Genomic DNA, 27,714 nt, shown 5'->3' on the forward strand with positions numbered 1-27,714 from the left:
GCTGCTGTCAGTCAGCTTGATAATCGGCGTTCAGACAGGGAGCCTCGAGGAGAAGAGGACAGCAGTGGAGAGAGAAGAAAAGAGCATATACTTGTGTTCGTCTGCACATAGTTTTTTGAAGAAATTGACGAGTAGAGGAGACGAGAAAAAAAGTATAACAGTATCGATCCTATTGGCTCTAGTATCGATATTTTGAAACGTAACGTAATATCGGAGGTATCGATATTTTGGGATCGATCCGCCCACCCCTACTACCAGCATTGCCCCCGCGGTCGACCGGTCGCCCGCGGTCGACGTACTGGGCACCTCTGGTCTAGTGCATCCTTACACCCTTCAAGACCTCTTGTATTCCAACATTCCTATGTGCAGTGTCGTTGCAGGTTCGGCCCCATTGTATCACAATTGCTGTCTGTCTGGAGGGCGGTAGAGAAACTATGTGGCTGCCCCTATGCATGAAATCCATGTTCCCCATTATTTAACAATGCCAGATTGTTGATTGGTGGCCATCTCATTCAGTTTCCTCAGTGGAAAGTGAGAGGGGTTCATATACTGGGGAACGTCTATGGAGATGAAGGTCTGCGTTCGTTTCAGGAGCTGTGTACAGAATTTGATTTACATCGTTCCTCCTTTTTCTTTTATTTACAGTTGAGGTTGGCTTTAAGGGCTAGCGGTGTTCCATTGCAAAGTCCTCTATCACCACACCTGCTGCATAACATTCTACACTCCACTAGAGGTACAAGTGGCCTTGTTTCCAAACTTTACTGGTTAATTTCACAACACGCTTATAGACCCCTGGCGTTAGAGGCGATATGGAGGGCCGATATCCCAGATCTGGATCCAGAGTTTGATTGGGATGAAGTCTGGTCCAATATACTAATAGCTTCTAGGAATCCTGACTACCATACACCATACATTATAATTTCACTCATAGAGTTTACCTTACGCCTAGGAAGCTTTGTTTAATGAAAATAATTGCAGATCCAAATTGCACTCTGTGACGTACTTATCTTATCTACATATGTTCTGGGAATGTCCGCCAGCAGTTGCCAGATTCTGGGAGATGGTTGCCTCTAACCTTTCGGCGATAACGTGCCTCATTCACCTGTTACACTTATCCTAAACGACCTGTCCAACCTGGGTTTAACCCTGACCAAAAGGCGAGCACTATTAGCCGGGCTTACAGCAGCAAAATAATTGGTTGCAACTCGGTGGAAGCCTCTCCATTCCCTCTCACATAAGGTCTGGGTTCTAACATATCTAAACATATCATATCTAGAAATATTGACAGCCCGGGTACATGGGGCAAAGGAGTCAACAATAGAGATGTGGACTTCGCTCATTGTGAACCTCAAGAGCATATTAGGATAACTATCTAATGGGGATGGTGATCTGGATGGGTGGGTGGGGAGGGACGTCACTGGGTTTTGTTTCTTTCTTTAGTTGTGTGCTGTTTTTGTACTGTATTGCATTTTATGTTATTGATTGTACCATTTGTTTAAAAATGTAAAACAATTGATCACAAAAAAAAATGGCATTTAAAATCAGTCATTAAAAAGCAAAGATAATAAAATAAACATTAAAAGAAAAAATACATGGATAAAAGTTACAGTGCAGTTTAAGATATGAATAGTTCAATTAAAAGCAGCGGCAAAAAGAAAAGTCTTCAGCCTGGATTTAAAAGTAGTCACAGTTGCAGCGGACCTGCAGGTTTCTGGGAGTTTGTTCCAGATATTTGGAGCATAATAACTGAATGCTGCTTTACTATAATAATAATAATAATAATAATAATAACTTGAATTGATATAGCGCCTTTCATAACCTCAAGGTCGCTTTACAAAGAAACCTACAAGGACAAGACATAAAAAAATAAAACATAAATATGAAACGGGGCAGAAATGGAAGTGGGGGGGGGGGGGGGAATGAGTTATTGTTGGAATGCGATGTTGAACAAATTCGTTTTAAGGGTTGATTTGAAGATGTTGAGAGAAGGGGCATTATGGATTTCTGCACACCTGTCGCTGCTGTGTGGAGGAGATTTCGCAACGGAGGAGTCCCGCGGCTGAAGGCCGCCATCCGCTGGGGAGACCGGCACAGCTGTTTTCTGCTTCTGCCGGTGCGGAGGCCTGATCGGGGGATATCGCGGAGAAACCGGAGTGTTGCCACACTGCTGGTTGCCTATTCCTTGCTGCTGTCCGTGGTTTTGTTTCGGGAACTTCGTGGATGCTGTTGTGCTGAACTGGGAAAATGGCAAATGTCGTGTTTCTGCTGTGCCTTTTTTTGACTGTGCTGGACAATGAGAAGATCGGTAGTCATCCTGAAAAATCTGCTGGATTCGGGTCTGTTCTGTCGCCGGCAGTGGACATCCCCTGTACAGGTTCGGATGGGTTGCACAAACATTTGCTGGTTGCACTGTCGCGGTCATTCATCTCGTCAAATGTCTGTCTTTCTCACTTGCCTGCCACGATGGTCCTTCAGAATTGTTTTTTGAACTCTAATCTCACTTTCGCGAAGTTTTCTGGTGACTCTAAAACAGTTGACAATGTTTGTGTGTTGATTAAGAGGAAAAAGTGCTTGGTATTTTTATTGTTGTTGCTATCGGGGAATGTACAGCCAAATCCGGGTCCACCTAGTACTTTTAGTCAAATAGCTACTCCTGCTGATTTTATTTCTAGATCGGGGTTAGGTTTAATTCATTTAAATGTGCGTAGTCTGTTACCTAAATTAGATTTTGTCCGTATTTGGGCGAGTTCAACTGATGCTGATGTCATTGTCTTATCAGAAACGTGGCTTGATAAATCCATCCTGGCCTCTGACATTTACATAAATGGTTACAATGTATATCGCACTGACCGTCCTAAAAAAGGTGGTGGCGTTGCCATTTATGTGAAAAATAAGTTTTGTGTAACAAATATGGTTTCCAAATCGGTTAGTAAACAACTGGAATTTTTAGCTGTGAATGTCGAAGTCACAAAGGGTCAACAGGTCATGGTGGTGGGTTGCTACAGACCCCCCTCAGCTGTCAAGGACTCCTTATCTTCACTGGCAAAACTGTTATCTCAACTTTCCTACAAGGAAATAGTGCTGCTTGGTGATTTTAATTGGGACTGGTTAACTTCTGTGTCAGAGGACTTTAAAAACCTGTGTACCTCTTTGAACATTACTCAGATTGTAGATAGTCCTACTCGCCCAAACATTAAGTCCCCAAATAAATCCTCCTTAATTGATCTAATTTTAACAAATGTGCCACATAAATACTCATCTGTGGGAGTATTTGCTAATGATGTGAGTGACCACTGTGTTGTAGCCACAATTAGGGACACTAAGATCCAAAAAGTGAAACCACGCATTATCACAAGGAGAGATAAAAAACACTTTGTGGAGCAGGGTTTTTTACACGATCTGTTTGATTTTGATTGGGGTAAGATCAATCTGTGTACGGATGTAGAAACTGCATGGTCTTATTTTTATCTTGGTTTTATGAAAATTATAGATAAACATGCACCTCTGCGTAAATTCAGAGTGAAGGGTCGAGACAATCCCTGGTTTTCCGCTGAACTGTCCAGTCTCCTTCATGAGAGAAACAATGCCTGGGCTAAGGCTAGGAAATCAGGCTCAGAGGTAGAATGGCTACGCTTTAGGCAGCTAAGAAATAGCTTCACATCACAAATAAAAAGTGCTAAATCAAAGTTCTATTTGTCAGTTACCACAGAAAATCTGAATAATCCTAGGAAATTTTGGAAAGCCATAAAATAGATTTCCACTGGTGATATTCCAAATGAGCTACCTCCATGCCTTACCACAGAATCTGGCATTATATCAGACAGGGCTACTATGCTCAATTGTTTTAATAAGCATTTTGTGTCTTGTGGCTCGCTGTTTGATTCTGTCACTGACTGTGCTTCTGCTTCTGTGAACGCTCCAATCCTTGAACAATGTGGTCTGGAAAACCCTTTCAGTTTTACCCCTTTTACTGTTGGTGTTGTCCATGATGTTTTATCCAAGTTCGATCCTAGGAAACCGGCTGGCCCGGACAACCTAGAACCTTTCTTTTTAAAGATAGCTGTAGATTTTATTGCTCCACCGCTTACTTCTCTTTTTAACCTCACCCTTAGCACAAATACAATTCCTAAAGTATGGAAGTCTGCTTATGTCTTGCCTTTACTGAAAGGAGGGGAGGCAACTATTTTAAATAACTATAGACCAATCTCGAAATTGTCAGTTCTGGCTAAAGTGCTTGAACGACTAGTGAGTGAGCAAGTAAAGGACTTTTTATGTATAAATGATATCCTGTCGAAACATCAGTCGGGCTTCAGGAAAAAACATAGCACCATCACTGCCACAATGAAAGTTGTAAATGACATCACTAGTTTTTTAGATAATAAGCAGAGTTGTGCAGCTCTGTTTATTGATCTCTCTAAAGCGTTTGACACCGTTGATCATCGCATTTTAAAACAGAGGCTACTCAGCATTGGCTTGTCCAGCCTTGCAGTGGGGTGGTTTGTGAACTACCTCTCTGAAAGGTCCCAATGTGTACACTTTGATGGGCTCACTTCTGAGTGGTTGAGCATTTCTAATGGTGTACCTCAGGGTTCTGTTCTAGGTCCACTTTTATTCTCCATTTATATTAATAGCTTGGGTGATAATGTGGAGGAAGCTACCTTACATTTTTATGCGGATGATACTGTGATGTATTGTGCAGGTACCTCAGTTAAGGAGGCTGTTGTTAAATTACAGACTGTTTTTAACACTGTTCAGACTCAGCTCTCAGCGCTTAAGCTTCTTTTAAATGTGGATAAAACCAAGTTAATGCTCTTTTCAAAAGCTAAAAAGTCACCAGAGCCTGTTTTAGATATTGTAACCATGCAAGGAAAAAAACTTGAAGTGGTAACCTCTTACAAATACCTTGGTATCTGGCTTGATGACTGTCTTTCTTTTAAACTGCATGTAAATAACCTGCTTAAAAAACTGAGGGTTAGGCTAGGTTTTTTTTATAGAAACAAGTCCTGTTTCTCTCTTGAGGCCAGGAAAAGGCTAGTCACTGTGACCTTTTTACCTGTGCTGGACTATGGTGATCTATTTTATATGAATGCGCCGGCCAATTACCTCACCAAGATAGATGCCGCCTATCATAGTGCACTAAGGTTTGTGACAGACTGTAAGACTTTGACTCATCATTGTACCCTGTATACAAGGGCAGGGTTGCTTTCACTTACTGTACGGCGGCTAAATCACTGGTATCTTTTTATTTATAAAGCAATGTTAGGGAAACTTCCGTCTTACATCTGTTCCCTGATCTCACAGCGTATTGTAAATGGCTACTGCCTGAGATCTAAAGCTGTGGTTGTATTACATGTGCCAACTGCTAGGACTGTATTAGGAAATACAGCTTTTAGATGCGCAGCGCCGCTAGCATGGAACAGTCTACAAAAGGAATGGAAGCTAAGCAGTTTGATTCCATTTCATGTTTTTAAAGCTAGGATAGACGCTATACAATCAGAAAATATTGGTGTCTGTAAATGCTACTAGTATACAAACTGTAGTATCATATAATGTCCTTTGTTTTCTGTCATGTTTGTATTAATGTTTGGAACTAATTGAAGCAGGTCACCATTGTAAAAGAGGTCTATGATCTCAATGGGTTTTATCTGTATAAATAAAGGTTTTGAATTGAATTGAATTGACTGAAGGCACGGTCCCCGAAGGTGCGGAGGCGTGAATGGGGAATGGAGAGCAGTCCAGAGTACTATGTTTAGTTCTGACTCTTGGGACAGAAAGCTGACCAGTCCCTGAAGACCTGAGAGATCTGGATGGTTCATTTAGCAGTAGGTCAGAAATGTATTTTGGGCCAAAACCATTCAAAGCTTTATAAACCAGCAGCAGTATTTTGAAATCTATTCTTTGACACACAGGAAGCCAGTGTAAAGACTTCAGAACAGGAGTGATGTGATCCACTTTCTTAGTGTTAGTGAGGACTCGAGCAGCAGCGTTCTGAATCAGCTGCAGCTTTCTAATAGATATTTTTTAATGAGACCTGTAAAGACACTATTACAGTAGTCCAGTCTACTGAAGATAAAAGCATGGACAAGTTTTTCCAAATCCTGCTGTTGTGACAGTTTACTTATTTAGGTTCTTTGGGGTGCCAGTCAGGTCTCTCTCCTGGCGTTTCAGATTTGGCTAGTCAGTCAGTTTTAGTAAGTCTGCACAAAGGTGTATACATCTCACTGCAAACACCCAACATTGAATGACATTACAAAATATAAGAAAGGACACAACTCAAAATCATAATCACAAATAGCAAGTGTATTTTTGAATACCCCACAAACAATCTAACAATTCGTCTTCCCACAGTTCAATGTTAAATCCAAAATGTTCCACTTCGGGTTTTCTTCAAAATAAATAAAACCGCGGGAGAACGTCAGTCATTTTTAGCAATCCAGTCGGTTTTGAAACTCCAGTCCTGGTTTTTAAGGTGGTTGGGTGATGACCGGCTCCTTTCAGTTTTGTAAACAATAATCCGGGAACGTGAAACGACAGAAGGGTATGATGACGGTGGATCAGACAAACGGTAACACAGACTTTAAACGACCTAACTGCTGGTTTCTAAACAGATGAGCGTGTTGCTCCGCCGATCCCTCTTGCTGCACACACCTTTCCCTTCCTGCTCTGTCTAACTAAATAGGGGGAAAAGGAAATGGAGGCGCCAACCAACAGCGAATCACTGGCTGGGTGGGCGTTACCGTGAGTGACTACCGGTCACATAAACACCGGTTGTTACACTCCTTCCCCCATGAGAGAAGCCTGACATAGGAAGGCTTTTTCTTTCCTTATCCCTCCTTATTTTATAAGGACTACACCTAGATTTCTGGCTTTATCTGTTGTTTGAACATTGCAGACTGAAGCTCAGCGCTAACTTTTATACCTTTTTGGAGCCTTGGCTTTTGTTGTTTTTCATTATCTGAGCCAGTGGTAGCATGTAGATGTTAAAGAGAAGAGGCCCCAAGATGGAGCCTTGAGGTACCCCACATGTCATATTTGTCAACTCAGATGTGTATTTACCTATAGAAACAAAGTTTGTTATGTCCTTTACAGTTTTTCTCGATTGCTAACACACTAAAATTATACATAAAGCACAATTATTTTAACTGACACTAAAAGAGCCAAACATCGGCTCAAATCTCCAAAACTCTAAACACGTTTTCAGCTTTTCACACAATTTGCAAATCAACATGGCACTTTTTGCAAACCACTGCACACGTTTGTCCACGTAAGACACAGGAATCTGACATGAAGTCACGTGTTAGCTGTTTTAAAACACTGATATTCAAAATGCCTCACACATGGACCAATGATCAAGAAACACGTTCCACCTGACCAAACATATGATAGCATCATTGTTGGCTCATCAATCAGGATGTTAGCACTATAAAAAGACCACAGGTGAGAACTTTCTTACAGCAACAATGGAAGCCAACATGGAAGCAAGAGCAAGAGCAAGAGCAAGAGCAAGAGCAAGAGCAAGAGAAAGAGCAAGAGCAAGAGCAAGAGCAAGAGCAAGAGCAAGAGCAAGAGCAAGAGCAAGAGCAAGAGCAAGAGCAAGAGCAAGAGCAAGAGCAAGAGCAAGAGCAAGAGCAAGAGCAAGAGCAAGAGCAAGAGCAAGAGCAAGAGCAAGAGCAAGAGCAAGAGCAAGAGCAAGAGCAAGAGCAAGAGCAAGAGCAAGAGCAAGAGCAAGAGCAAGAGCAAGAGCAAGAGCAAGAGCAAGAGCAAGAGCTGGGCTGAGAGTGAGAGGAGGAGGAAGAGGTGGGGTGAGATTGAGAAGAGGAAGAATGAGAGGTAGAGGTAGAGCTGGAGGGAGAGGACGTGAACAAAGAAGAATACTCTCTTATGAAATCCGGGCCACTTTGATTGACCATGTTGTCAACCATGGTTTGACGATGAGAGAGGCTGGACAGAGGGTTCAGCCTAATATTTTTAAAAGTTTTTATTTCTATCTACTGTATTTGACAGAAGCATCATTTTTGTTTTGCGTTACAGAAACAAGTGTAACTATGTGCTGAGATGCATGTTGCACAATGTTATTTTTGAATAAAATATGATTTTTTTCAACAACTCATTTGTATTTCTTCATTTACTGTATTTCTACTCAATCAATCTTTCTCTGCAGAAACCTCTATGTACAGAGCACAGCCCATCAAAGATGAAAGTGCTTTAGATTAGGGGTTCCCAACCCCCGGGCCGCGGACTGGTACCGGGCCGCGGAGGTGTTACTGGTGGGCCGCGAAATAGCTGTGAGTTTATCGTAATATTTGCAGATTTATACAAATATTTTATCATAATGTTTTTTTCCAAAAAGTGTTTAATTTTGCACCTATACCAGTCATATTATTTCATCCAGTAGCCTAGTTAAACCTCCACCAGAAAACAGTTGAAAATGGCTTTTATGATGTTCCAAGGGATTCGGCGGCTCAGCCTATAAGGTCTCAGCCTCTCGTGCGCACGAGAAAGTTACCGGTGCGCCAAGTAGGAAGAGGAGCGCACAGGAGACAACCGTTTGATTGCAGACTGTTATGTTTATTTGGGGAAATGGCAGTGCATACATTATTTGAGATATATTTCAAACTCGGACTTCATTTTAAGGACATGTCGGCCAGGGGTGTAGAGCTATTTGTTTAAGCACCGGATTGGCAAAACAGGAGAGTCTGTGAACCAGTCTGCTTTCATCTATGAATTAATGTCCGGGACTCTCAGTATATGATGCCACCAGCTGTTTTATAGAAGGAAAACTTCATTCCCTTCATGAAATGGCTGCAGCATCAGGAGGCAGCGGGACGTGTAACTCCGCCTCTGAGAAGTGCAGCACCAGCGCGCAAAGAGCTGTGCCTTTTTACGCACCGCCTTCACTGTGTTTACCTTCTTCAGAACAGCTTAAGAGTGACTGCAGGCTACTACAGTGTTAACCACACACACACACACACACACACACACACACACACACACACCACACACACACACACACACACACACACACACACACACACACACACACACACACACACACACACACACACACACACACACACACACACACACACACGTGTGTATCAGATACATCAACGTTTTGGTTTAAAATGAATTAACGTTGTTAATATGTTTTGGATGCATATTGTTCTAGTATTTGTTCAGGCTATTACATACAATTAGCCTCTGTTGCTACCTGCTGGTTGGTACATATTAAAATCAGTTAAAATTGACAACCGGTCCGCGATTTTGTTTTCATGTATCTGCCGGTCCTTGGCACAATAAAGGTTGGGAACCCCTGCTTTAGATTATGCTCAGCAGTGTGTAGCTGGGTGGTCAAACAATCTAGTATTATGAATGAAGTGTGTTATATTTGGTGTTAGCGATCGAGATAAACTGTAAGTAGGATTCAAACCAATTTAGAACTGTTTCCGAAAGTCCCACCCAGTTTTCTAGTCGGTCTAGTAATATGTTGTGGTCAACAGTGTCAAACGCAGCACTGAGATCTAATACAGTTTTTCTCGATTGCTAACACACTTTTTTTTTTAAATTGCTCAGTTTCTCAGAACACTAAACACAATTCACAAAACCACACACCCAAAGTGCAAAACACCTCATTTCTCCTGCTAAGTGAAGAACTGCACTCAAAACTACATAAACACTTACCAAATGCAAACGTTTGCACCGAATATAACACACTTCATTCATAGTACTAGATTGTTTGACCACCCTGCTGAGCATAATCTGAGCACTTTCATCTGTTCTGGGCTGGGCTCTGTACAGAGAGGTTTCTGCAAAGAAAGATTGCTTGAGTTTACAGAAATACAGTAAATGAAGAAATACAAATGAGTTGTTGAAAAAAAATCATATTTCATTCAAAAATCACATTGTGCAACATGCATCTCAGCACATAGTTACTCTGCTTCGGATCTCTCTAAGTGTGATGCATTGTTTGCCAATACCAAGTTTGTAACTGCTGCTTCCTGTGCATCATTGAACATCCTTAGCCTTCCACCTCTTTGTTTCTCAGTCCTTCAGATAAACAACAAAGACACAGTGGTTGGTCAGTGTCTGTGTTGCATAAAAGTAAGTTTACCACAGTACATTGTGCAGGATTTCTGTACAGTTATAGTATGCAACATGCCACCAATTCAATTACAGTAATGAAGTAAATACGTTTCACACAACAGACATAAGCTCTGATATATCATGAATTATGCAGAGCTAAAAACTGGTAACTAACCTGTGTTCATGTCTAAGTGTCTGGATTACAGAGGCGACAGTAAATCGGCTTAGATTAGGCTGAACCCTCTGTCCAGCCTCTCTCATCGACAAACCATGGTTGATAACATTTCATTTCATTAGAGAGTATTCTTCTTTGTCCACGTCCTCTCCCTCCAGCTCTACCTCTACCTCTCATTCTTTCTCCTCTCACTCTCACCCCAGCTCTTGCTCTTCCTCTTCCTCTTGCTCTTGCTCATGTTGGCTTCCATTGTTGCTGTAAGAAAGTGCTCACCTGTGGTCTTTTTATAGTGCTAACATCCTGATTGATGAGCCAACAATGATGCTATCAGGTGTTTGGTAAGGTGGAACGTGTTTCTTGATCATTGGTCCATCTGTGAGGCATTTTGAATATCAGTGTTTTAAACCTGCTAACACGTGACTACTTTATGTCAGATTCCTGTGTCTTACGTGGAGAGACGTGTGCAGTGGTTTGGAAAAAGTGCCATGTTGATTTGCAAATTATGTGAAAAGCTGAAAACGTGTTTAGAGTTTTGGAGATTTGAGCCGATGTTTTGCTCTTTGAGTGTCAGTTAAAATAATTGTGCTTTATGTAGAATTTTAGTGTGTTAGCAATCGAGAAAAACTGTAAAGGACAGAACAAACGTTGTTTCTATAGGTAAATACACATCTGAGTTGACAAATATGACATGTGGGATACCTCAAGGCTCCATCTTGGGGCCTCTTCTCTTTAACATCTACATGCTACCACTGGCTCAGATAATGAAAAACAACAAATGAAGCTTAGCGCAAGTTCAAGCAGGAAGACCAAGCTCTTCATTCATATTACACGTCACTTCTTTACCCTCTCCTCCCTCATTAAATGATCGGGGGCGTCACTCCCCAGCTAACCAATCACTCCTCTCTTCATTCTCACAAGCCTATCGTTGCACCCGCTAATCCCTGTGAGGAAAACTTCTGTGTAGCAATATTGTGGTGAAATTATGGAGTCTGGATCGTCGTTAGCCACAGCACTGAGAGTTTATTTAAGAGTACATTTAATACAGCCGGAGAGATAGCAAAGCCTCGACCCTTGTCAGGAAGAAACCTGGCCAGCTCTGCCACAAAGGCGAGACACCATGCACCAACATGAGAAGAGGCGGAACCACAGAAACCCGCGCTATACCATAATCAATGGCAGATGTCGGGACAAAGGTCTGTTTGTCTCGCAAATGCATGGAGACAGGAAACCCTCCCCCACAGGAAAAGCAGAGAAGCTTTTGACCTGTGACCTCAACTTACAGAGAGGATCATTATGACTAACGAAAAGCATGTTTGCAATAAGACAGATTCTAAGAAAAGCTGAGAAACTCTATACAATCAAGATCGGATTAAAATATTCTCTTGCAATACCTTTATCTGCTCTTCCCTCTTGTCAGCTGTCATTTCAGGTGACAATACGCAACAGCAGCAGGGCTTCGTCCCAGCTCCAGGCATACATTCATCAGCTCCGCAGTCTCGAGGATTAAGCTACAGGCGGTGTTCCCCAGTCGGCTAGCGGTTTCAGCCGGCAAACCCGGACGCGGGAGGAAAGGACAAGGATATCGGGCTCCACGGAAGTTCCTCCAGCTAATGGAATGGGCTACTTCACGCAAACAATTGACGCACGCCTTCAGTCTCTCGAGAGGGCATCACTGGCATCAGGGCCGCTCAAATGCGGCACTTCCGGCCTTCACGTGGAACGGGCCCTCATCGCATGCGAAGCTTTACCAATTTCTGGCTTCAACCACAACCCCCCTTGCAGGCAGGCAGGGCTTAAACTACACCCCATTGAAGCTACTTCTCCTCCCGGCTCAGTAGCCAGTACTGGACACTAAGTGCATCATAGGCGGCTAGCAGGTTCATTGCACAGCCCAGGCTCTCGCCTCTTTTCCCTGCGCCTCACCCCTAAAACAGGTGTCAGGGTAGCGCTGACAAGAGACAGTTTGCAACAAATTCACGAGATGTTCGTTATGCATTACTGCTTTAGTTCAGGGTTAAGGTGAGTTCCAGGCAGTGTCGGGTGTAACGTGTTACAGTATGGAGTTTCAGTACACGTATTACTTTGCCGTACGAAGTAACGTAACACATTACTAATGCAGTTCGGCAGTGACGTGCGGTGAGGTTCATGGCTGGTGAGGCACTGACTCTTTCAGAGTCAGATTTACAAATATTATATTCTGACTTTAATCGAAATATTCTGTTATTTTCAAAAGCTTTTTTGATCTGATGTTTCGATTCATTTTAAACAGATCGTTCAACAAAAGGATACCCACAATCTAAATATTGGATTGTTCTTTCTTAGTAAGAACCAATTTTCATTACCAATGTGGTATTACCTTGACTTGAAGATGAAGTCCATGCTATCCTTCTGGACAACAATCTCCTCAAGTCCTCCTTATCTTCCTCTAGTTTCAAAAGTCTAGTTGTTGTTCGCGTCTATACCGTCTCTGCGTAGAATAACAGTAGCAACAAGGACCTGTGGGCTCACGTGCGCCCCCTTCAGTGCGGCAGAGGTTATGGCTGCCTCCCCTGGTGCTTTTTTCATTGCCGTTGTACGGCGAGCCTAAATATCATATATACGTGAAATAAGTTATTTAGAGACCATGGATGGCAAGGATAAATGTAATAAAGGGATCTACAAACATTACATTGGTGACCTACAGTGAGATGGTAACAGGCATGCGCTTAGTGCCCGCTTTCCAGACAGTTTCTGTGAGGTAATGCATTCTGAGGTGAGGCAGAGCTCATCTGTGCCTCACCTTACCACACAGTAACTGGCTTGAGCGCGCTCACAAAATAAGTGCCCGCGCTAAATTAGTGCCCGCGCTCCAGCAAGTTACTGTGGGCTTACGTGAGGCAGAGCTCATCCCTGCCTCACTTCTCATCGCTCCCATGTAGTTGTAGCGGAGCTCGGCAAATTTGCTGATTTTGACTATAAAAAGCGATTAGAATCAACATAAATCACATTTACAACACAGATCAGTGGAGACATTTTATTATTATTACTATTTAGTTTTTCTTTAGTTGTTTTTCCGTTACATTGTAGTATGGCCAGTCTATGAGTATGACAGGTGAGGCTCTGCCTCCCCTGCCTCCCCTGACTGCACGTCGCTGCAGTTCGGTACTACCCGTTACAATGCTCAGTAAGTAACGCAGTTTCAAGCTTCAACACAGTCACGGATGCTGCCCCATCCGTCGGTTTTGGGGGGTTTCTTTCAGGGAGAAAGAGAAGTTCATGTAAGATGATAGAAGACAGTCTAATCACCCAATCAAGCACATCAGCATCTATGTCTCACGGGGTGTAAATAAACTGCTAATTAAGCTAGTCCTATATCATGGGTCATGTTTCAGCATTTACCTAAGCATACATCATCTTATGCTGCGCATATTGCATTTCATTTATATTTTGGTTTCATGCTCACATGGCTTACGATAAGCCAGGTTATGATATTCATGCATCACTGTACTCATGCTAACAGCTGCATTACATTGTCTACATCTCCCTCTTCGCCCGGACATCGGCTCACGCCGGCAATCCAAGATCTCTCTAGTTTACCTATGGTAAACATGCATATAACTGGTGGTGGTGTCTTAATAGCATTTCAGGGCTTCGTTCAGGATAGGTGCAGCAACCCTGTCGCCAATCAAGGTATTTCTTCCTCATCCCTACAACAACTTGGACGGTGGTCCTCCTCTGCCTTCACATCCTACATTCGCCCGGACATCAGCGCCGTGCGGCCATCCGAAGATCTCTCAAACCTGGTATTTATGCATTTTAGTGGTAGTGTTCATTGTGTTAATGTTTAACCCTGCATCGCAGGTCATCGACCATCGTGTCGGCAATGTTTAGTGGTAGTGTTCACGTAAGCCCGGCACTGATTCCGGCCGTCGACCTCCGGGTCAGCATCTTATGATGTACAGTAAGCCCGGCAGTGATTCCGGCCGTTTGTTTAGTGGTAGTGTTCACGTAAGCCCGGCGCTGATTCCGGCCGTCGACCTTCGGGTCAGCATCTTATGATGTACAGTAAGCCCGGCAGCGATTCCGGCCGTTGTTTAGTGGTAGTACGTAAGCCCGGCACTGATTCCGGCCGTCGGCTCTCGGTTCAAGCATCTTATGATGCACAGTAAGCCCGGCAGCGATTCCGGCCGTTGTTTAGTGGTAGTACGTAAGCCCGGCACTGATTCCGGCCGTCGACTCTCGGGTCAAGCATCTTATGATGTACGGTAAGCCTGGCAGTGATTCCGGCCGTTGTTTAGTGGTAGTACGTAAGCACGGCACTGATTCCGGCCGTTGTTTAGTGGTAGTACGTAAGCCCGGCACTGATTCCGGCCGTTGTTTAGTGGTAGTACGTAAGCCCGGCACTGATTCCGGCCGTTGTTTAGTGGTAGTACGTAAGCCCGGCACTGATTCCGGCCGTCGGCTCTCGGGTCAAGCATCTTATGATGTACAATAAGCCCGGCAGTTATTCCGGCCGATTGTTTAATCCACATGTTAATCTCTCATTTCATCCACAGATCACCGCAGTCAGCCCACAAGGTAAGAAACTCATTACAGCTCAGTATTTCATACTTCACTTCTTTGGGGGTTTCTTCGGAGCGGTTCTTCCCCTCCTGAATGATAATCCTGCAAACCGGGGCCTAATCGCCAAACACCATTCCATTCTCCTGTCTCAATTCTGGCAATCATTATTTCATTCATATGACGTGTCCCAGTAATAAATATGTATTTCATACATCAACGTCTCTTCTGATTGAACATAAGTTACCATAGCTATGCGGATGACACACACATTTACATAACCATTTCACAAGGGGACTATACTCAAATTAAAATAATTGTGCTTTATGTATAATTTTAGTGTTTAGCAATCGAGAAAAACTGTAATACTAACACTGAAGTTCTGCCACTGTCTGTGTTTAAGTGGATGTCATTGAAGACCTTTACAAGAGCAGTCTCAGTGCTGTGGTTTGGACGAAAGCCTGACTGGAACACATCCAAACAGTTATTTAAATGCAATTACTCAACTGTTGAAAAAAAACGTTTTCAATGATTTCACCTAGAAATGGGAGGTTTGATATGGGCCTGTAGTTGTTCATTACTGAAGCATCTAGATTATTATTTTTTAAGAGGGGTTTACACACGCACACACACACACACACACACACACACACACACACACACACACACACACACACACACATTTAATACATATTTCTGTGAGGGTGAGTGTTTGTGTGGCTGTGTGAGGGTGTGTGTGTATATGGGAGGGTGTGTCTTTGAGTGTGTGCGTGTTTAGATTTTCATTTTGTATGTGTGAGAGATAGAGGAAGAGAGTGAGGGAGCTGACAGCAAGGCTGAGAGCAAAAGAGAGAGAGAGAGAGGTGGGGGGACATGTTTGCATTAATCTGTTTGCATTTTAAACGTATTTATCTTAATTGTTATCACTGTGATTAACAGGATTATGTTTTATTGTATAGCATTTATTTTTACATTCAGTTCTTGTTCATCTTATTCTATTTACATGTAAGTACAATATTTAGACTCCGGCATTTTCTTGGTCACTTACAACATTCTCTGCACTATTTCGCTTAGTGTATCTTATTGTATAGTCATCTGCATTACATGCATTGATCTTGCAACATAATCTCGCACTATTGTATTTTACTATGTTTCTTCTTGCACTATTTCAATTAGTTTTATTGTCATATATCTTATATATATTATGTTGCATTGTTTGAGGAGCCTGGGACTTTATTTTCATTGACATTTCTACACTGTAGTTACTGTGCATTTGACAATAAAGCCTTTGAAACTTGAATCTTTGAAAACATAAACGTCAAGTAGGATTTTGAGGGCGAAGCAGATTTTTGAAACGGTTATGATGTGGTTAGTGCCCACATGATCTCTGTCACCATGGGCCCCTTTCCTCTGCCGAGTTTCAAGAACAGGAAGAGGAACACCAGCTTGTGGTTTCAAAATGAAAATTACACATGTGAGTGCGACTCACTGCTGGCAGAGCTCATTCTGCAAACAGCAGATGCATGAGCAGTTTAACACTCTTGTGTAACAGGGTGGTTGTGTGGCACCCTTCTTTACCACCCTGTTTCCCGCCTAACCAGATCTGATTAAACACACCCAAATGCAATGTACCCACCAAGAGTCTGAAGTGAAAATGTATATAATAATTCCTTTTGTAAGAAAATAAAGTCATTAAAACTCATCGATTTGAAATGATGTCATGATTTGATGAGGTTGGTTGCTGCTCACACCCGTCACCCCTGCCTTTCGGAGCTGTGTGTGTGTCAAGCAAGACATGTGTCCGAAATTTGAGGGAGGCGGGATTTCCTTTATATTAAGAATGTGTTGAGTCGGACCGAGCTGCACGGCAGCAGGTAAGTGCCAAGAACTCAGCCACCCTCGATTTTATTCTCCTTCTAATCCACCTGCTGATATCTACATTTAATTAAATACTGAATACTGGCTTTGTCCTCAGGGTAAAAAAATAAGATCTTACAGGAAATATATTTGAAATAGTATTTTTTTTCTTTCAATCAGAAATCCTTTTTCTGTCAGTTATTTTACAAGATACTTTATCCTCAACCCACACTATGTCTAGTGTTCATAGTTTGAATATCTATCAGAAAGTGACTCATTTATAAACAATACACAGATACATGTTTGTGCTTTGTTTGATTCAGAAATTACTTTTACTTGTTTTTATCAATAACTATCCGTTAACTAACTTTTTTTTTTAAGCCCGCAATACTTATGATGAAATCCTGAAAAGCGGACAGAAGCAGAACTCAGACACAATTGAAGATTTCTTCAAATGTTACGCAAGAGTTGTTAGATCATATTAGAGACACACTTGATGATAAGTGCAGGGATGGGATGGTAACTAAAACAATTGTAACCCTTTATAATTATTAGTCACCTGTAACATGTTAACGCTAATTACTTTCTGTCAGTTTTTGGATTACGTCAACATCAAACGCAATGCAAATAAATCAAATAGAGAGACATATCTATAAGATGTTTTGGCTTGAGTGTATTATGTACGCGAACAGAACAATGTGACCTTAGAAAAGAATAAACCAAGATATTTAGGATAATAAATGTGTCCTCTTAAATCCAGGCTAGACTTACAAAAAGTGTTTTAGTTTAAAGCAAATAGTATGTTTGTTTTAATAAATCAGTTGTCCACCCAGTCCATAGAAAAAAGTAATAGTAATTAAAAATGTAACAGAAATCTGATTACGTATTTTCTTAATGTAACTGTAAGGGGAATACAGTTACTTCTTTTTTGTATCTTGATTACGTAATCCCGTTACATGTGATCCATTACTCCCAAGCCTGTATAGGGGTTTGTTTCTGATGCAAACTCACTTGTAATGAACCTCTAAGCCCTCTGACACAAACATATTCAATGTCTCCCACAGTAGGAAATATTTTGTGTTATACATCCTGCCCTCTGCAGATCATGCACTGATGTGAACATATAAAAGCCTTATATACCTCAGATCTACCCTTCCTTCCTTTCTAAGAGTTGCATACCAGTAAACAGTGCCCTTTTGACCTGAAACACGCCCGGCTGGCTGCCATGAAGAGATCTGGATGCAGAGCCCTCCTGGTCCTCAGCTCCCTCTCAGCCCTGCTTTGTTACATCTTCTTGGACCCGACCCTCTACCTGCAGGACCCTCAGCCAGCTGTCCCTCAGAGAAACATCAGCATCCTGCTGTGGCGCTGGCCTTTTGGCCGCTCCTACAGGCTTGATGGAGACAAATGCCTCGAGATGTACAACATCCGTGGCTGTTTCCTCACTGATAACACCTCCACCTTCTCCACTGCTGATGTGGTTGTCTTCCATCACCAGGAGCTGAAAGAAGGATTGTCGGCGCTGCCCCTGCACCTGGACCGCCCAGCCTCCCAGCACTGGGTGTGGCTGTCCATGGAGCCCCCTGTCAACAATGAAAACCTCACTCCTCTCTCCGGCATCTTCAACTGGACGATGAGCTACAGACGTGATGCTGACATATACATCCCCTATGGAAAGACCGTGCTTGGGGGGGATGCACAGAGCTTCCAGGCTGCTCCTAATCGCTCCTGCCTCGTCAGCTGGGTGGTCAGCAGATTCCGGCCTCAGCAGGCTCGGGCTGCTGTTTACCGAAGTCTAAAGAAGTACATCCCCATACAGGTGTACGGCAAGTGGAACAAGAAACCCCTCTCGGACAAGAAGCTGTTGCCCACAATTGCAAAGTGTGCATTTTACCTTTCTTTTGAGAACTCTGAGGCAAAGGACTACATCAGTGAGAAGCTCTGGAGGAACGCTCTCCAAGCAGGGGTGGTGCCTGTCGTTCTCGGCCCCAGCAGGGCCACCTATGAGGCCATGGCCCCCCCTGGTTCCTTTATCCATGTGGCTGATTTCAAGAATACAGCAGATCTGGCTGCCTATCTGAAGCAAGTGGCTGCAGACAGGCAGGCCTATGAGGAGTTCTTCCAGTGGCACCACACTCACAGGATAAAGACCTTCACTGACTGGAGAGAGAGGCTGTGTCAGATCTGTGAGCACTTCCCCGGGCTGGCAGCCAGCAGAGTGTATCAGGACCTGGAGAGCTGGGTTCACAGCTGACATTGCACCTCTTCATGCCTTCAGGTCGCTTTTTTATTGGGACTGCTTTATGATATTTGGTTATCTCATGCAATTGGGTAATACCATACAGTTGTGGTGTGTGATGAAATGTGTCAGCCATGCAGTTACGGTTAACAGAGAACAGAACACAAATATACGAAAAAGCGGAAGTGGGAACTTGTGGGGAACCATACATACTTTAGTTATTTTGTTAAAACCACAGAAGCTCAGGCTACTGATAAATGTAAATGAGGAGCACACATTCTCCGTCTGTTTGTTGTTTTTCTGCTCAGGGCTGCAGGACAATAGGGTAACACATATCAGATGAATATCTACATGGCATTTTCACAGTGGAATACTTACATTAAGAGTTTTCTGAAATTGTTGGTATAAATATGTAAAATAGGCACAAAATGTACATTTAATTCAATTTGTGTGGAAGAATTAGAGGATTGTGGACCTCGTCTCTGTGTATCCCTTCATACATTTATATTAAATATTGTTTACAGCAATTACTTTTATATTTGCAATGTTTTAAGGCTTTGATATCAGGCTATGATTTGACCAACCTCAGTAAAAACTTGTTTTCAAGACAGATGAATATGGTAACAACATTTGAATTAATATGAAACTTGCCTAGTTACTTATCCGTTTATGTAATATGTATTTGAGCAATAAAAGAGCAGTACAATAACAAAAACACCTAAATGTGTATTTTGAAAGCTTTACTTTCCATTGGCCTATAAGAAGACATGTTATGGAAGAAAACAGATTGAGTGGTGCGTAAAAAAACGATGTTTTTCCCTGTGGTATTTCACCTTGTGAGGAAGCATAAACTCCTTCACTAACATTTGGACATTTTTGCAAGCCCTTTGTCTGTAAAGAAAGGTAGGCATTTTTCTTAAGAAATTCTTTATCTAATTTAATCCATTTACAAAGGCAAATAAATGAACTATGCATTTCAATAAATGTTGCTTCTTAAAATTATGTTAAAAATACACACAATCATGATATCAATCACCATTTCCTGTGTTCAGTCCTGGCAGCCATCTTGTGTCAGCGCTCAAAGGGGGAGCACACCTCAGAAGTACTCCTGGGTTGTGGTGGAATTGTCCAAAACAAACGTCTCCTATCGTCTCTTCCTATCCACTATTCATCTACCTCTGTATGTCACAGGGTTAAGGAATAGTGGTTAGGAGAATTAAAAAGGGGTGTCTTTCTTCCCAAGAGATAAACTCAATGAAGCTCAACCTACAGGGTGCTGGACAGATCTGCCGTTGAAAAGGACACTAATGGACGGCTCAGTGACTAACCATTATTCTACCATTTTTTGGGCCCCAATAAAATAATTAATGCTAATGTTTATAAATTACATTTAATAAGGCATAAACTGCAACAGCAAAACACAACAGAGACCATGACCACACATCTTAAGTAGTAAATAAATCCTTCATTTATAAGGGAGCTCATTTGTGCTTTTTAAGTATTTACATCTCTGTATAATAACTTCACTTATTACTAACTTCATATATATTTTAAAAACTGCATTTATTAATTATGCTGACATGTCAATTATGTATTTATATAAATAGAGAGTGGTGCCCTGTGAAGGGGTTAGGGTTGAGTAAAGGAAAATGGTAAGTTTTAATAGTTTAAGAAGAGTGCCAAAGTACAATGTTGGTTCATGGAATGGAATTGCTCACATTGCTGGAAAATGATATAAGAAGTATTTTCTTTAAGGAAGACTTGTTCCTGTTTCTCCATGTGACATGCTGTCCATTGTTTTTACTAGTTTCTTTCTAAGGAAAAGTCGCTGCTGGCATGTGTTGGTCAATGAGTACTGCCTTTAAAATGGGAATAAGGAAAAGAGAGTCAAACCATTTTTCACATCAGATTATATAAATATTTATTTCAGCTCTGGTATATCTACATGCAGGCTAAACATGGTGGTAAAGAAGTTCTCCGTAGTGTGTAGAACTAATGTAGTGAAAAACAGTCTGTATCGGAGCGAGCATGACCAAAACAAGGCAACCGTTTGGCTCTTTGCACTCAGAGCTATAGAACATGTAGAAAAGGCAAACAGCATGAGAATTGTATAATTTCTCGTCATCCCACATGGCCCTTTGTTTTGTTCCACAAGTTCAGTATGTTTGGATAAAACTGTCTTACAACATAGTTAAATATCTCCCCTGTTAATACTCCCTGGCCTCTGCTGTAGATATTTTTCTTTTGACATATTGTGGATATGTGTCCAGGTCTAATACAGTTCAACCATCTCTTTGAATGTGGTAGAGCTGAGAGGGGCCTAAAGAGTGCAGCTTTCCTGAGTTAGATCAGGGTTCCTGCAGTTTCCTGACAAGCATCTGCCACTGAGGCCAAATACCAACCTGGAAGTTGAATGTCATCTGGGGTAATATGAGCATACATACAGTACACAGAAAGATAGTTCACATCCAGTCCTAAAATAATGTATCATGGGAATGTCTAATAATTCAATATAAATATATAGGTTTCCTAACTACAAAATGTTCTCAGACAGAAGGGTGTCGCCTTGACCATTGTCAGGCAATTATCATATGGATGTTAGGGTTTGAATTACCATGCTACACTTCCCCTTCTGTCTGCTCCCCGACCTTTCTTAAGGCTGTAATGTAAATGACCTAGCTGAATGAATGCTCTTCCTGTGTCTAAAGTCATTGTTTGTCTGTGTAACAGGGTCAGATTCTTGTACTACATCAGTGGTAAAGGTTATCTGTCCTTTCCAGCTGGAAATAGATTGATTCTGTTAAATGCTATAACTCTTTATTAAATAACACAACTTTGGTTTAAGCTTGTATATGTGTTCTTTTCTTACCAGAAGGTGATTAAGTCTGAGGCCAGGTGAGGATAGCAGCTTCAGTAAAGGTAAAAGCAGAGAATCCAAGAGGTCATATGAGTAACAGTACCATCATTTTAACATTCAGCATTTCTACTATTAATTATCAGGAATACTGAGGTAATAAATCAAGTGAGAAATAGGGTCATTTTCTCATTGAGTTCTATACAATCCGACCTGTTTTTGCAGCCGCATGAGTCGCCCCCTGCTGGCCATTAGAAATAATGCAAGTTTAAGGCACTTTTGCATTGTACCTACAAATACCTAGTCCCTTTGTCATGTTTTATCTGGTGAAGGTAGGATTAAATGTGCGGGAGCAATGCTATACAGTGTGCTGATACCTACGCTCTTATCTACACAACTATTACACTAAAAACTGTAACGCACCACAGATAATAGGTGAATTATTTGTTCAAAACCTTGACATTACTTATTTTCTGAGACATTTGCTGTCCTTTGCACATGTGTAGGAACTCTTCAAACCCTTCAGTTAACAACAAGGAAACAAACAACTGAAGATTTGACACAAACTAGCAGAACACAAGTACTAACACAAGATCTCTGTCCTGTACATGTTAGCAGCTATTTACAGATCACAAAACCATGGAGACACGCCATGTTTGAGAGATACTGTATAAACACACTCGGTTTCAGAGTTTTAGGTAAAGAGGTTCCAAATTCTTTTGAAATCATTTTATATTATATACTTAAGAAATGTAAATGCATATTGATTTTCAGATTTCATAACACAGCGTCATCAATTCATGCATAGAGGAACTAGATACAACGGTTACATAACTAACATACTGATAAAGATCACGGTGTGTTAATAAAATATTAAAATCACATTTAAAAATGCGTGAATAAAATCAAAGCCTGCAGTGAGAACACATTCAATTAAGGATTATTTAGTTATCAATAAACATGGATATTCATGGTGACCTATCAATCTATGGACTCAGAATGTCTTAGTGGTAGCTCAGTGGTGCAGACACCTGTCTGTTACTGGACTCTGCTTTGTTATTCACTCAGGATATTTCATTCAATGTTTGTGTATGTTACCCCTCTGAAGTTATTCAGAATGTTGGAGGCATTGGTCCCTGCTTCAGTCTCAAACAGAAACCAGCCCTGTGTCCATGAACGCCTCACTCTTGATCCTCCTCCTCCTCTAAGGACCTTCCACTCTCCGTCCTGTCCTGAGCACAGCAGTGTACGAGGATTATGTGTAACTGTGCCTACTATTTATACACACAATGCTGCATTCAGAGTGAAGTGTCTCGAGTCAGGTTGACTTGTGGATCCTTTGAAGGTAAAGGGTGGAGTCGTCAAACAGTGGGTTCTTCACCTCCATTTCTCCAGTCTAAAGATGGAAACAGAAGAACAGATGAGAAATGTTACTCTGCACAGGAATTAGGTTTTGTGAAAAAAAGGTTTCAATCTTCACGATTTTCAAAATGGATAAAAGAGTAAAGCACATTGGAATTTGGATAATGGCAACACAACTGATTTTGTTGTTTTAATTGCAATACATGAGTGGATGGTTGAAAGCAAAAAATCCAACATATTATCACATTAAAAAAAAATCCCAGCCCATTTATCCTTCACAACAGACTTTTTGACTTATAACGGAGAAATAATATCTGAATTCCTTTAAACAAGCATTTAAAAATCTCTTTGGCCAGCAGGGGGCAGCAACACAATCTGTAAACAATACCTTAGACTAGACTTGAGTAACCATTAGAGCCAGTATTTTGTTTTGATAAGAAAAAAAGACTACAATTCCCACGGCGCCTCCTCTAAAGTGACAGTGATGGGCAACCTGCTTGAAAGACACCGTCGAGGAACAAGTTATTAAGTTATATAAGCATTGTCAAGAAAGAAAGAATACCTAAATTGTCTGTTATTTTATTTGAGTTTTGCTTATTTGTTTTGAATATTGTAAAGGCCTCTTTTCTTTGTTGCACATGTAAAAGTTTCTTATTTTATTTTGAGCAAACACATCGCTTAAAGGTAGGGTAGGTAAGAATGGAGAAACCAGCTCGAGTAAGCTAGAATTTGAAAATACACAACCGAAAAAAATCTGCCCCTTCCTTCAGACTTCCTCACAGAGCCCCTCCTCCAACACACACGAACGCGCACATGACCAATGAGGGCACGAGATAAGTTTGTGCACAAGATGGAAGGCTGACAGGCAGGTAGGCCATCCAGTTATCTGCTGCGGGCCGAGGCACATAATTGGTCTTGCTTTTTACAGCGCTACGACTTCCACAGATGAAATATTTGTATATATTTATTGTCAAAGCATTTCATGTATTCATTGCTATCGGGATGTTAAGAGCATTCCATGGAAAATAACAAAAAGTGTTTCTGAAGTGAATTACCTACCCTACCTTTAATATCAGAGGTGGGACCAAGTCATTGTTTTGCAAGTCACAAGTAGGCCTAAGTCTCAAGTCTTTGCGCTCAAGTCCGAGTCAAGTCTCAAGTCTTTGCGCTCAAGTCCAAGTCAAGTCTCAAGTCAGGACGGGCAAGTGCAAGTCCTAAACTTTGACAAAACGAGTGTTAAACAAGTCATTATCGAGGGGTGAGAACCAGAGGGGCGTAAGTGACATTTGACCAACTTTACAGGAGAGCCAAAACAAAAAATGACCATACTTTATCCTGACTTTGTTTATTAAATTCAATCTTTAATATGAAAACTTCATAAACATGTGGATGACAATATACCTAATGAACAATATTTTGACTTTCATTGAAAAAAATATTCTTCTATTTTTTTAAAAATTCGGAATAAAGTCACATGCGCCTTTTTGGAACTAGCGTATCTGATAAAAATAGGAAAAAGGCTTTACATTAATGAGGTCAAAAGTAACAGTAATCAATTGTTATAATAACAATATTATATGAAAATATCCTTATATCATATTAGTTCATTGAATGTAATTATTTGGACCTGGAAAACTTTGCAGCCAATCTTATTTGTTACAGTGTACCGTGCACCAGGTCCTTATTCAGAATTCTTATCTGAATTCTCTGAGTTTTTATCAACTTTGGTTCTTAAAACAGATAAAGTAATTATCGTAGGTGACTTTAATATTCATGTTGACGATGATAAAAATAGCCTTACTGTTGCATTTAACTCTATATTAGATTCTGTTGGTTTCCGTCAGAGTGTAAATAAACCAACCCACTGCTATAATCACACTCTCGACCTTGTTCTGACTTATGGTATTGAAATTGAGCAACTATTAGTCGAACCGCATAATCCTGCTTTATCCGACCATTTCTTAGTAACTTTTGAAGTACTGTTACTAGACTACAAAGCATTAGTCAAAAGCTCCTGCAGCAGAAACCTATCTGTTAGTGCTATAGCCAAATTTAAGGAAGAGATTCCACCAATACTTAACTCGATAGCATGTCTGCATGTAAGGGAGGAAACTTATACAAAATGTACACCACCCCAAATTGATCATGTTGTTGATAGTGCTACAGATGCGCTGCGAATAAAATTAGACTCTGTTGCTCCTTTGAAAAAGAAGAAAATAAAACAACATAGATTAGCTCCATGGCATAATGCCGAAACCCGCAAAATAAAGCAAAAGTCGAGACAACTTGAAAGGATATGGCGTTCCACTAAACTTGAAGAATCTCGTTTAATTTGGCATATTACTCTCAATGAATATAAGAAAGCACTGCGTAAAGCGAGAGCAGCCTACTACTCTTCATTAATAGATGAGAATAAGAATAATGCAAGATTTCTTTTCAGCACTGTAGCCAGGCTGACAGAGAGCCACAGCTCGATTGAGCCTTCTATTCCCATAGCACTCAGTAGTAATGATTTTATGTGCTTTTTTAATGATACAATTGTTACTCTTGGAAACAAAATGAATGACCTCTTGCCTTTGACCAGTATAGTGTTATCAACAGCTCCCGGAAACGTAAGTTCTAATATTACACTAGATAGTAAACTAGAATGCTTTTCAGCCATAAACCTTGAACAATTAAATTCAATGATTCTCTCTTCTAAACCATCAACGTGTATGTTAGACCCAATTCCAACTAAGCTGTTGAAGGAAGTTTTTCCATTAATTAGCACTTCTTTATTAAATATTATGAATATGTCTTTATTATCAGGCTATGTTCCACAATCATTCAAAGTAGCAGTGATAAAACCGCTTCTTAAAAAGCACAACCTCGATCCAGAGGTTTTAGCCAATTATAGACCTATTTCCAATCTTCCGTTCCTCTCAAAAATTCTTGAGAAAGCGGTTGCAAAACAGTTGTGTGATTACTTAAAAAACAATGATTTATTTGAAGATTTTCAGTCTGGCTTTAGAACACATCATAGCACAGAGACAGCTCTGGTTAAAGTCACAAATGACATTCTAATAGCCTCTGACAAGGGACTTGTCTCTATTCTTGTTTTGCTCGATCTCAGTGCTGCATTTGATACTATCGACCATGATATCTTATTGCAAAGACTAGAGCACTTAGTTGGCATACAAGGAACTGCTTTAGACTGGTTTAGGTCCTATCTATCTGAACGCTCTCAGTTTGTACGTGTCAATGATGAATCTTCCACGCAAACCAAAGTTAGCCATGGAGTGCCACAGGGCTCAGTGCTCGGACCTATTTTGTTCACATTATATATGCTTCCGTTAGGCAATATTATAAGGAATCATTCTGTACATTTTCATTGTTATGCGGATGATACTCAACTATATTTATCAATCAAGCCTGATGAAATTAATCATCTAAATAAAATTCAAGACTGCCTTAAGGACTTAAAAACGTGGATGACCTTAAACTTTTTGATGTTAAACACGACCAAAACTGAAGTTATTGTACTTGGCCCGAATAATCTACGAAACAAATTATCTAAGGATATACTAACTATGGATGGCATTAATTTGGCCTCCAGTGAGACTGTAAGGAATCTTGGTGTTATATTTGATCAGGATTTATCCTTTAACGCCCACATAAAATCAATTTCAAGGACCGCCTACTTCCATCTACGTAACATTGCAAAAATCAGGCATATCATGCCTCAAAACGATGCAGAGAAACTAGTCCATGCATTTGTTACTTCAAGGCTGGATTATTGTAACTCTTTATTATCAGGGTGTACCAAGAAGTCAGTCAAGTCTCTTCAGCTGATTCAAAATGCTGCGGCTCGTGTACTAACCAGAGTTAGGAAAAGGGACCACATTACTCCTGTTCTGGCTGCCTTACACTGGCTCCCTATAGAACACAGGATAGAATTTAAAATTATTCTTCTCGCCTACAAAGCCCTTAATGGGCAGGCGCCATCTTACCTTAAATAACTCATTATACCCTACTGTCCTACTAGGGCATTGCGTTCCAAGAATGCAGGGTTGTTGGTTGTTCCTAGAGTCTCTAAAAGCACAATGGGAGCCAGAGCCTTTTCTTATCAAGCTCCACATTTGTGGAATCAGCTTCCAGTTTGTGTTCGGGCGGCAGACACCCTATCCGTTTTTAAGAGTGCGCTTAAGACCTTCCTTTTTGATAAAGCTTATAGTTAGGGCTGATTAGATTCAGCCCCTAGTTTTGCTGATATAGGCTTAGTTTGTCGGGGGACATCTTACTTCTTCCTTCTCTCTGTCTATACCTGTGTACTCTCATGTTCCGATTAACCCAGCTTCCCCAAATGTCTTTCTTTTTGGTGTCTGTATACGCCGGGATCCGGAGTCATGGATGATCCTGCGCTCCTGTGTCCTGGATCGCGAGCCCTGGATCTTGAGTCGTGGCTGTGGTCCTGGATCATAGGTCCTGGATGGATATCCTCGTGGATTCATCTTCCTATTATACGCACATGCATTTCCAAACATTTGGACTACCTATGTTGCAAATGTATTATCTTTTCAATTTACACACGGCATCTATTGCACGTCTGTCCGTCCTGGGAGAGGG

At 41.2% G+C, this 27,714-nt stretch overlaps 2 protein-coding genes across 2 annotated transcripts in view; one reads left to right on the top strand and one right to left on the bottom strand.

The window, feature by feature from the left end:
• Positions 1 to 16,647: 16,647 nt before the first annotated feature.
• LOC117541211 (fucosyltransferase 7) lies at positions 16,648 to 19,895 on the top strand. Its single transcript, XM_034208369.1, has 2 exons — positions 16,648 to 16,671; positions 17,824 to 19,895. The coding sequence occupies exon 2, from the start codon at positions 17,880 to 17,882 to the stop codon at positions 18,906 to 18,908; it is 1,029 nt and encodes a 342-aa protein (XP_034064260.1). The 5' UTR covers positions 16,648 to 16,671; positions 17,824 to 17,879; the 3' UTR covers positions 18,909 to 19,895.
• Positions 19,896 to 20,788: 893 nt separating this feature from the next.
• The window catches only part of npdc1b (neural proliferation, differentiation and control, 1b), a 51,401-nt gene continuing 44,475 nt past the window's right edge, over positions 20,789 to 27,714 (bottom strand). The window contains exon 9 of the mRNA XM_034208351.1: positions 20,789 to 23,143. Coding sequence (XP_034064242.1) covers positions 23,066 to 23,143 — 78 coding nt within the window. The 3' untranslated portion in view covers positions 20,789 to 23,065. The remainder of the gene's footprint in view (positions 23,144 to 27,714) is intronic.

This window comes from Gymnodraco acuticeps, unplaced genomic scaffold (assembly GCF_902827175.1).
Source record: "Gymnodraco acuticeps unplaced genomic scaffold, fGymAcu1.1, whole genome shotgun sequence".
Lineage (NCBI taxonomy): Eukaryota > Metazoa > Chordata > Actinopteri > Perciformes > Bathydraconidae > Gymnodraco > Gymnodraco acuticeps.